This window comes from Asparagus officinalis, chromosome 7 (assembly GCF_001876935.1).
Source record: "Asparagus officinalis chromosome 7, Aspof.V1, whole genome shotgun sequence".
In the NCBI taxonomy this organism is placed as follows: Eukaryota; Viridiplantae; Streptophyta; class Magnoliopsida; order Asparagales; family Asparagaceae; genus Asparagus; species Asparagus officinalis.
In genome coordinates this window covers 127,848,585-127,860,642 of record NC_033800.1, presented here as the reverse complement: position 1 = coordinate 127,860,642, position 12,058 = coordinate 127,848,585, and the positions used below count along the sequence as shown (strand labels likewise).

The 12,058-nt window shown below is 38.6% G+C and overlaps 1 protein-coding gene across 1 annotated transcript; it reads left to right on the top strand.

Moving 5' to 3' along the window:
• Positions 4,296-9,379, top strand: LOC109849773 (CCG-binding protein 1). The gene is made up of 3 exons (XM_020419647.1): positions 4,296-4,594; positions 8,700-8,773; positions 8,850-9,379. The coding sequence occupies exons 1-3, from the start codon at positions 4,375-4,377 to the stop codon at positions 9,159-9,161; spliced, it is 606 nt and encodes a 201-aa protein (XP_020275236.1). The 5' UTR covers positions 4,296-4,374; the 3' UTR covers positions 9,162-9,379.

The following is a 12,058-nucleotide window of genomic DNA, read 5'->3' as shown; positions in this document are numbered from 1 at the left end:
TTGAAGCTCTTTTTCAGCCAGACCTCGCTCAATTGCCTCACGGCGAGTCACTTCCTCAACCTGGAAGTCAGCAAAAGTAGACACGATCTGTGTCTGAATGTCTTCATGGCTGAGGGCTTCCAAATGTTTGAGCCGGGCTTCTAAGTGGGAAATGGCTTCCGAACAACGTTCAAAGCAATGAGCATTGCCCACACTTTTGACCCCATTTAAGCCTGCTTCTAAAAGAGACTTAAAGGAGTCAAAGCGGCCTCGACCAGCTGTGACAACCTCAATCACCTTCCGCACGAGACTGTTTAAGTAGCTCAAGGACATATGGAGGAAGTCAGGAGCGTCCGTTGGACTAGAAAAAGCAATGGAAGACGACTCTACGACCCCAGAAGTGGACGCGCCAAAATATGGATTGACAAGCGATTTGGGCGTAGAAGTCGCAGAGGCAACTGAAACATTCAATTGCAAAGGGCTTGAAGTCAAAGCCATCATTGCCCTCGCCGGAGTTTCGCTTGGACCGGCCTCCGTAGGCGCAAGCGAGATCTTCATCAATGCTGTAGATGAAGCAGCTACGGTGGATGAGGCAGGTAGAGCCTGTTCCTGCATAGGAGCTGACACCTGCACAAGTTGCTATTCCGGAGGTGGAGTTGCGGCAGTAGTTTCAGGCAACGCTGCAGGAGAAGCAGTTGCCTAGGAGAACCAGGTAAATGTTGTTCTTCTAAAGGAGCAGGCACCTGAGCAGGTTCTGGCTTGGAAGCAGCAGCAGCAGTAGTCCCTAGAGAAGGTGAACCTGCACGAAAAAATGGATCGACACCATGAAAGATGAGATGAAGTTTATAAGGACAAACCAAGTCTGGGACTTTGTGGACCTTCCGGTTGGGCGCAAGGCTATAAAAAACAAGTGGGTTTTGAAAGTCAAGCGAAATTAGATGGTTCTATTAATAGGTTTAAAGCATGACTCGTGGAGAAAGGATACACCCAGTGAAAGGGGTAGACTATAAGGAAACTTTCTCCCTTGTGGTGAGATTTGTCTCAGTTCGCTTGATTCTAGCATTGGTCGCTCGCATGGATTTAGAACTTGTTTAGATGGATGTAAAAACTATATTTCTCCATGAAGAACTAGACGAGAAAATATTTATAGATCAACCTAAGAGTTTTGCATCTAAAGGTCTTGAGCATAAAGTCTGCAAGTTCAAAAAATCCATATATGGGCTAAAACAATCATCTAGGTAATGGTATCTGAGACTTCATCAAGCAGTTTTTCAATTTGGGTTCATGATGGCCGAATCGGATTACTGTGTGTATATAAAATGATCCTCGAACAACTTTCTTATCTTGACCTTGTATTTAGATGACATACTGATGGCTTCCAATGATAAGGACATGATAAACACCACTAAGGATTGACTATCCTCAACTTTTAATATGAAATATATGGGTGATGCTAGTTATGTGCTTGGCGTAGAGATCCATAGAGATCATTTTAAGAGGATCTTTAGACTCTCGCAAGAGACGTACATAAGGAATATCTTGGAAAGATTCTAGATACACAACTTGAAACCCATTGAAACTCCTGTTCAGAAGAATCATCAATTAAGCATTGAATCTTATCCAAAATTAGATAAAGAATAGAAGCAGGCGAAAAATGTCCCATATTCGAATGCTATTGGATGCTTGATGCATGTAATGGTGTGTATTCACCTCGATGCCTCCTTCACTGCTGGGTTGCTTCGCCGATTCCAATCTAATCTTGGTCTGCACACTGGGTAGCAATTGAAGAGGCTAAGGCAATACCTGAAGGGTATGCATGATTATGTGTTGTGCTATGGTTAATCGGATCTACGGCTTAGAGGATATATAGACACCTATTGGGCGGGTGATTATAATGAGCGCAAGTCAACTTTAGCATATGTTTTCTTGCTTGGAGGAGTGATTGTCTCCTAGCGCAGCAAGAAATAGACAAATATCGTGCTTTCCACGATGGAGGCTGAGTACGTTGCTACTTCAGCTGCAACACAAGAGGTGATTTGGTCATCTTACAGGATCTTGAGATCATTCCACACGCATCAAATCCAGTTACACTATACTGTGACAACATGGCAACGATAAAGAACACCAATTACCATGCGAAGACAAAACATATAGATATAAAGTTTAACTTTATAAAAAACCATTCAGAGGAAGTGGTCTTGGAGTACATACCTACTGAACATATGGTTGCTGGTCTACTAACGAAGCCTCTCTCTACTGAGTTATTAAGGACTCATGTTAGGGCTTTTAGGTCTGTGTGTATGGTGATATAGTGTGTATTTAGTTATATACACTTGATCATTTTTCCTATATTCTAGATGATTTTATGATTGGCTTTTATGTCATTCATTTTACTCCTCACCCACGATCATGATAGATTCGACTTAAAGGAAGGTGAATGGGAAAACAATTGTTCTCAGATTGAATCAAGAGTAGTGCGAGAGGAAGATCACTAACACATCTACTTTGGTAATGAGTCTGCATCTAGAGTTTCCTTTTTGACGAAGTGTGGATCTTACCAAATATTTTTGCGGTAGTCAAGTGTGCTTTTCTTAAGAGGGATTTGAAGATACCCTGACTAGAGATGTGTTTATAACTTTTCTTAAAGTCTCAATGTCTCTATTCTCGATCTTTACAAGAGTTTGTAGCATATAGCTCGCCGATCGCAGGTTATCTCGATTGTCGCACGACATATTAGATGTGCGGACCTTGTGATCGATTTAGAGCATTGCAGCCCACTTTTTCGGTTGAGTGAAATTATGTTGGATATTGACGCCCTTATTAGTGAGCTACCATATCTATCATGATATGATTGTTATCATAGGATATGATATAGGATCAAGAGGTTAGTGAGATCATATCTTTTGGGGTCGATTGTCCTCATCTATAGGGATTTGGTAGCTAACTAAATGATCCTATCCATTGGTTGATGTTTTCCCTATAAATAGGGATGGAGACTTTATATCTAATAGATCACCTCACATGCTAATATTAGCAATGGGCTCGTGGTACTGACTGGAGGTTGCTATGTGCATCGTGAATAGCGCGGGGAAGTCTCATCTATCGTGGTTCCCTCCACCGTCAGGATCTGAGCCGGTTATCGCCAGCTGCAGATTGGAGCACCGATCTGATGTATAATTTTCCCCGCTTCTTTTAAGTTCTCATACCCGATCTTCTTTAGAAAGGAGTTAGACATGTGTGTGTGTGAGAGAGAGAGAGAGAGAGAGATCTTTGTATCATGATAGACCAGTTTAGCACTAGAGGAGAGGAAATATTTTCGTGTAGTTATTATAATGGGCGAAGGTGCTCAATAGCAATTGCACTATGTCGGTTATCCTAACAAGACGATATGTGAAAGAGATCATGTCTAGACCATAGTGCCAATAAACCCTGCTTGGATGATAAAGGACTTTGTCTCCGAGTGTTGAGCCTCATACTCGAGCATCCGCTTTCTTAGGAGCCTCAGACTCGAGCATCCGCTTTCTTAGGATTATGTTTTAATTGTAGAGCCACTTAAAATGTAAATGGTGATAGGATGAGAAATGGCTTGGTGCATGGGCTTCAGTAAAAGTTTGTCTTGGTCCAAAAAAGTCTCTCTCAACAAAACATTTTCATTCTTCTTCGACTCTCAAAAAAATCCGAATCGTATCAGTAATCAATTTCTTATGGAAGCCCTTGTATAGAATCGTTCTTGATTTCTATAAATTTAACAAAAAAAAAAAATGTTCATTTTGAATGGTTGGATCGATGGGGAATGTAGCAATTTGCTGCAGTTTGACAAATTCAATGCTTCCGGTTCCAGAGTTGGTGATAAGCTTTATTTGGGTGGTGGATGGTTGGGCTAGTTTCGTTTTTTCCCGTCACAAAGCAAAAGAAGATAAAAACAGCAAAAAAAAACTTGAAAAAGCGACAACTTGATTGAAAAATATCTCTCTGGATCCGTCAAAATATCTTCGCGGTAATCTTAACCAAACAGATGCCCGTACCTCTGAATCCAATAACGACGCCTGCTGTTTTCCCCGCAAACAAAGAGCTGCGCCTAAGATTATCTAATTAATATAATATTTTAGTTTCATGCACCCAATAAAAGTCAACCAGGATGACTTTAACCCAAATCTATCGCTTCTGATTGGTCCAGATCGCACTCGGGTTTACCTTTCTGGGTCTCAATAACTTACACACTGTTTAATAAAGTAATCGTAGATATTCTATGATCCTTATCCAATTTCTGAACCCTGTTCGCGCTCTTTCTATAAATAACCACTTTCTTCTCCGTTTATCCTATTCTCTTGCTTGCTTCTCTCACAATTTACTGAAATTAGGGGGAAAAAAATTAGAAATTTTATTTCTCAGAAAATGCTTGGATCTATGATTCTCCAATCTCCTTCGACTGTTCTCTTCGATTCCAATTGCATCGATCCCTCTCGATCGAGATCGCCGAGATCGAGAGGTGTTGTTTGCAACGCGCAGAGGAGCAGCGCTTCGATCCCAAAGCTCGAGTCTTTCAGTCGAAGCAGGATCGATCGAAGGATCCAGGAGCCTGAATTCTTGCAGAAATGCGAAAACGATCTTACAGGTGCTTGCTCCCCCTCAATTTCTCGTGATTTTATGTTTTTCTTGTATAGATGCGTGATTATGATTTTTTTCTTCTTTATGTTCTTGGCTCTGTGCTACTTGTTAAAAGGGGATTTTAGTGATAATTCTGTTATTAATTTAGGTTAAGTTGTCATAATTTATTGTTATAACGATGTTGCGTTGGAAAGATGAATTATTTGTGTTTATAGTAAGCGCAACTGTGATTCTTGATTGATTTGATTAAACATTTTGTTAGTATTAATGTTAGAATAGAAGCCTATAATATTCAACCCACGGCATAACTTTGGAGTTTTGGTGCTGAGGCAGAGACTTTAAACTTTTAAGGTGGTGGTATCAAAGCAACTCATGTTCGAATTTAATTTGAATTTTAAAAAAATTGCGTGAGTCCAGTGTCCAGGATTCAGGCGCTCAACCTGCTGGGGCCTTTTAGAATATAAAATAACCACGATTTCAGAGTTTTTGTGCAGCATCAGGGCCTTTAGGAACTAAATAAAGACGGGAAGTTTGGATAGGGTGTCTGGATTAAGTTTGTTTGTACCAGAGTTTTTTTTATCCTAGTTTCAAGATGTAATCATCTTCAAGCGGTGGTGTCTATTTAGATCGAATGTTGGGGCATGGAGATCTCGAGCTTTTCAACCCCACAAAATTATTGTAGCTAGCATGTCCAACTGTTGGGGATAGAGATCCTCTCCAATCACTCAAGCAGTGTAGAAAACAACGCATTCAGTAGCGCATAACGTATTGTAGCGCCACCCTGTCGCTACATATCGTTGGAAAATAGCGCAACGTACGCTATTTTACCCATAGCGTACGCTTTGTAACGCGCTTTTATAGCGCTCCATAGCTTAGGTTAAATTATTCAAGGGCTGGATTGATTTTTAAAAGGATTTTAGTGGTTGTGATTGAGTTTTTTTCCTCAAATTAATCAGATTTTGCACTGGAAAACATTAAAAAAAGACCAAAGAATTACTAATTACTTTTTTTTCCTAATTAATCGGATTTAGAAGTAATAAAAACTGTACTTTTCTTTCAAAAATAAAAGCTGTAACTTCACTTGGATTACTATTAGATATTTTTACATTTATGATGTTCTATTATCTATTAGAACTTACTGTGATAGTGTGTGATGTATATTTTTTTAACAACTATGCTTTTGGAATGATTGTTATGGCATAACATAGTTGATTTTGATGCGAAATTTTGAGGATATATTGATTTGTGATAGTATTTTTATGATGATATGTTTGAAAATTGTGATGATTATTCATATTATTTGATTTTGAATATTATGTATCTATAAAATATTTAAATAATAATAAATTATTTCACCTACGTTAAGAGTTACACTATTTTGTGTTTTATGTTAATCGGAGGTGAGTGTTACGCTATTCATTGCACTCAAGCACACAAGTTAGAATCATACAAGTAGAAAATACTGAACATTACATGGTTTGGTGATCAACCTTACTGGCATCTATGTAATCTAGGAATTACGAGAGAACGCTATGACTTCTACCTTACTATCTTGTGTCTTTCATCCAAAAATGGGAGAAACGGCAAACAAACAACTTATTACCAATGAGAGTACTTATAATGCTATCCTCTTTTGTAGCGTGCATCAATAGATGAACCCGGCCCCAATGCAATGAAATTGTATACATGGCACAACCCCAAGACTAATAGAAGTACCTTCTGATTCTTGGTGTTTTAGCATCAAGTCCGCAAGGAGATTTAATTTGCTGTAGAGAGACAGTCCTTGTTCAACGTTAGGCTTTCAGTGAGAAGAGTCTAAATGTTTTGACCAGACTTGCTTTCATTAAGGCTTGTAGATGAGCATCAACACTTGACTCTAGGAGGAGGTTCAGGAGCAAATCTCAGGTCTATGCACAGTAAGGTTGACTCCTTTGCAGCAAAACTGACTTGCCAATTTCGAATGATTGGAATATAATTAAGTCACCACAACATCAGAGGGTGCATTGTGCTGACAAACAGCAAACTTACCCCAAACATTCTATATAACCTTCTCAGGTAGATGTTAATTGAAGTTTCATTTTGGAAACTAATATTCCTCAAATTCAAGGATTGAAAGCTCAGAAAGTCAGGTAAATTGAAAGGTTAGAAACCTATATTGATTGGTTCCGAAAGATTAGGGTACTCTAGTCCAACATTCATTGGTTCAACTAGTGTAACCAAAATAAATTCTTGTCCTTATTTCCTTACAGAAAAGGACATGATACATGTACCTTTGCTTTAATTCACGTCCATCAATGAGCACCCGCTCAACTAATTTTGGAAGTATGACCCTTTTTATTCTCCAATAGGTGTTCACTGTTTGCTTAGATTATTACTAGTTCTTGTTACTCCATCAAATATTGAATCTATTAAGTGAACTAAAAATGAAAAAGCTGCATGTTACTGTGCAACAAGAGGTTGACTCTGTCACTTCTATGGTGGGTCAAGTGTAGGGGGGCCTCACCAACCTTCATCTACAATTTGAGGTCTGGATCTGATCTCTCCTGAGAGATATTGATTCTTCGGAATGAAAAATCGTTTTCCAAGAAAAAACCAGCCGCCAAGGAAGAAATCGAGGGGAGGGGGTTGCCAGTACTCCTTGCTTGAAACATGTCTGTAACTCTGCATATTTTTTTGTAAATTTATATTATGATAATAATGTCTTTAACAAGTTCAAGTGTTTTTCTTGCTGTCCATCATGTATTAGCTTGTGCTGCCTTGCCAACTATGACTCTGGCTGTTGCACACTCAAAATTATTATTATTATTATCGATCTAACTGGCCTTCTTCCAACGTGTTGCAAGGGTGAAGTGATCTCAATTCTATTGTAGCACAAAACTGTTTTTACCACATCCATCATGCATGTTGTAATCCACTACATGCCACTTCCCTGTTGGACCTTTGATTAATTTGTCATACCTCTTCATGGGAATAGGTACATGTACACAAAAGTTTTCATCATAACTAGTTTACTTTAAATTGGAAATTTGACAATGAGGTGATGTTTTCATCGCCATGTCTGCTTGCACATGCACGCATATTGGATTTGCTTCAATTTTCATAGAAGTTTTAAGTGTTTCACTGCCTTTGCAGTAGATTTCGGTATGAATCATGTAAAAACTTAGGGAACTACCGTGGCTTATTGAGTCAATAATACATCATTAACTCAGTTATTCTGTCAAAGCGTGTTATATGCTTAGAACACCTATTGATATTATACCGATGTAATTAATTCATCAAAAATATCATCTAGGACATAAAATAATAGACCAAGAGAACATGTCTAGCAACTGCTCTTATTGATCTAATTTTGATGTATGATCTGCATCGTTAATAACTTCTATTGCTTTATCTTTTGAAATGGTTTTTGAAAAAGCAAGTTGTCAGATCAAAATTCAATATGCATGTTAAACTGAGAGTAGGGCTAATAGAACATCAAACTTTGAACCACGCATGTGTTCATGTAGAAGAATGCCATCTTGGAGAACTTTGCGGAGATGATTGATAGTTGATTTCTAGAGGATTTCTAAGTTGTGTCATCACATATTAAATAAGTATATACTTTGTATTGTCACCCGTTGACAATTGCATATTTCCAAACAAACAAATAGTGTGATTGAGAACGTAAGGATGTGTTCCTGTTCCCTTTCCTCTTGATAGGAAAATAATGAGGAATATTAATCATGAAGCATCAAACGTTTCGAGGCACAATATTGGAGCGCAAACTTCAAATGTGCATTTAATTGAGGACAATTAGCAAATCTGTAGCAAAATATTTAGATCCTGAGATGATTAGCATAAATTTACAATTATTGTTGGTCATTAATAGCACAGCTTGTTGTGCCTCAATCACTGTAGTCATCATGTTTTCCATAATTTTATTTAATTATTAGTGAATGAACAGAAAAGCCGATGAGCCCTTACAACTGACAAAAGCTGGAATGTTTTACCACTTGCATATAACGGTCCCGTCAAGCTGTTGTCAGTTCTTTCCATTTATCGTCATGTACATGACCATCCCTTGCTGGTGAACTTATTCACTGATTTGCATTTCTTCTTGGTTGTCTCTGCAGAATACTGCTCTACGCTCGAAGGTGATGATTCATACAGCTGCTGGAGGGCCTACTTTGAGCTGAAAGATCTCGAGGTATATTTTAGTTGCGTAAATCTGCTTTATTTGTCACCAATCTCCATTCCTTATTTTATTTCTATTTTCCTCTCAGAAAGAAATGCCAAAAGAAGACGTTGAGAAATTTGTTAGACAAACTGGTGGGCGAAAATCTCTCATCGAGTGCCTTCACGGGCTCACAGCTATGGAGAAGAAAACCAAAAATCTACAGGAACAAATGCCAGTAAAGATGAAGGAAGAAATACACAGGCCTTTTCCTGTACCCGATGGATTGCCGAAAACTCTAGACGAGATTGAAGAAGAAGAGAGAGCTAAACTGCCAGATTCTCCGTTCACCAGATTGCTTAGAAGCATGGGGAAGCAGCCTGCTTGGTATTCTGAAGCTCCAGATCATGAGACTGATTGACGCGTTATGTTGTTTGAATTATTGTAAATATAGGATGTACATAGTTTGGTTGGTGTGGTAGTGGTGATTTTAGGTTAAGAGAGTGTAGGCATGTTTCCGAGCCTCGAGCAGGTTGGAGAACGGAGTTCTAGTGATACTACTTTCCTGCATATGCCTGTTGCTGTATTGCTATTTCAGCTTAATAATGAAGGAAAAGTTGAAGTGAATGAAAAGATCAACTTGTGTTCTGTAGGTAGGATAAAGACTTCATATTGATTCGATAATTTTTTGTTATTGTGAAAGAGAGTCAAATCTGCGGGGGGAAAAGTTCCTTCTAGTTTCCAACCCGTAGTATCGAGTCTCAAGTCAGTTTCACATGACTATACGTATGTATGGTTTACAAGAACTGATGAAGCTATATGGCAAGTAACCGTATTATCATGATATATCTCTATATCATGTTCCTTGTTGATACTTGAAGTATAATGGGGTATGTGATGAGTACAAATTTGTGGTTAATTGTAAATAAAATTTCTATTCCACACAGGGAAAACACTGCGGCAAAGCCAATATGGGGAAGATTTTGCAGAAATGCCCCGAATCTCAGTATTCACAAAACTAAACTTAAATTATAGACTTTGGAACAGTACCCCAAATCAACAAATCCTCCTAACTTTTTGGATATGATGAGTACAAATTTGACTACGTTGTTTGATATTTTACACTGCAGTTGCAAGTTAAACTGATTTTGTAACTGCAATGTAATATAAAATCAATAAACCATCAACTTGGATAGATTAATGTGTAATGCAGTGTAAAATATCAACAAAAGAGTAAACTGAGATTTTCTTCCTATATTCGTGAAGATTTATTTAAACTCTGCGAAGTGCAAATGGATATTGTTCACTTAATATTTGATAGTTTATCTTATCTTATTTGAAATGAAAATTGGCTTATGACATATATTTCATTTTGAGTAATAACCTACTTGTTGCTTGTATTGTATTTATTTGCATGGAAAAGAACTTTTTCATTATATTTATATCCTCTTTTAATATACAATTAGATGGAACGCACGTGTGTTGCACGTGATTAAATATTTTATCTGTTTCCGTTGAGTTTATATGTTTACTATAACCGCATTGTGGACATAATTGTTTTATAGCTTGAATTTATTTTATGAACATAAAAAATGAGAAAGGTAATAAAAAAAAGAGAAAGTATTATAAATAATTCTTGAGTGTTTACATATATATAATAGTACAAAAATTAAAAAGTGAAATGAATAAAAACAATCTACAAAATCCATGTGAATCAAGATTGATGATCTGTAGACCGATTCCTGGTTGTTATTATAGTTATCACCTCGTAAATTGTTTCAATTGTTGCATACACGCAATCACACACATGCATGTGGGTTTTTTTATTAGTCCCATAAATCATTAGTATTTTTTGTTAGTCCCTTAAATCTTCATATTTTGATATTAATCCCTCAAATTTCACAAATATATTGATATGAGTCCTTGTGGTTAATTAGTGTTATAAATGATGGAGAATATTCTGTTATGTTAAAATGTTTTAAAGAAAATTAATAATTATGCTTTCACTTCTAATACCCAAATCCTTCATAACCGTTAAGCTTATTAAACCGAATAAAAGACCCAATCCGAATCCGTTTCACAACTCATCTTCTCTAATGACCCAACAAAACAGTAAACTCATCTCCTTCGATGGCTCTCCTTATTTTTTGGAGGCTATAAAAGCCCATTAGAGCTCCTCCATTGAGAGAGAGAGGGGGGGGTGGATGATATTTTGGTAGTTAAACATAGGGCTGTCCATTTTACAGGCTGGCCCGCGCCGGGCCCGGCCTCGCTCGGCCGACGAATAATCCGGCGGCCGACGGCCTTCGCCGCGCCGGCCGCGGCCCTCGGACAGTAGGCATCGGGCGATCATCCGGGTCGGGCAGCCCGGGCCCGGAGCCCAGCCCGTGTGGCAACGGTCACAAATCGGTGACCGCGTTGCCGGAAAAAAGCCGGGCCGGCCCGACCACATACGGTCACCAAATGGTGACCGTTGGTGTGAAAACGGCCGGCCAAAGCCTGGCCACAACGATCACCAAAGGTGACGTTTGTGGCCAAAAGCGGCCAGGCCGGGCCGGCCCGGTCCGGCCACAACGGTCAGATTTGGCCTTTTGACCGTTTTGCCCCCAAAAACGGTCAAAAAACGGCTATTTTGTGAGGTTATTTTGGTCATTTGCTTAGGGGGCTGGTTCATAAATAGAGGGGGGTTTTCATTTGTTTTTTTCACACCAAAAACTCATCTCTTCTCTCTTATACTCTTATACTCTCTCTTATACTCTTATACTCTCTTATTTATACATTCTAATACTTTCATCAAATGGCTTCCGGATCTGATTATGAAGAGAAAAACATTTCTCCTGATCCTTAAATGAGTCCTCCTACTATGAGTCCTCCTACTATAAGTCCTCCTACCGAAGTTAATCCCGAATCCGGTGGCGACGAATCTGCACCAAGAGCTCCTAAACGGCCAAGATCCGATGTGTGGAATTTTTACGAGAAGATCGACGTCACCAAGGATGAACACGGTAGGATCCTCACCCAGAAGGCTAAGTGTGCTTTGTGCGGCAAGATTTTTCAAGCTCATCATAAGAGCGGCACCAACCACCTCAAATGCCATTTAGATAAACACAACAAAGGCCAGACTCCTCAATGTGATATCCGACAATCTATGATTTCTCAATCCTCCTCTTCTGGTAGTTTCGGTAGTTGGAACTATGACGCTGCCAGAGCCAGGAAATGCGTAATCGGGTTTATCATTCTTAAAAACCTTACTTTTAAATTAGTAGAAGATGATGAATTTAAAGATATGTTTAGAGATGGTTTTTATCGTGCATTTAA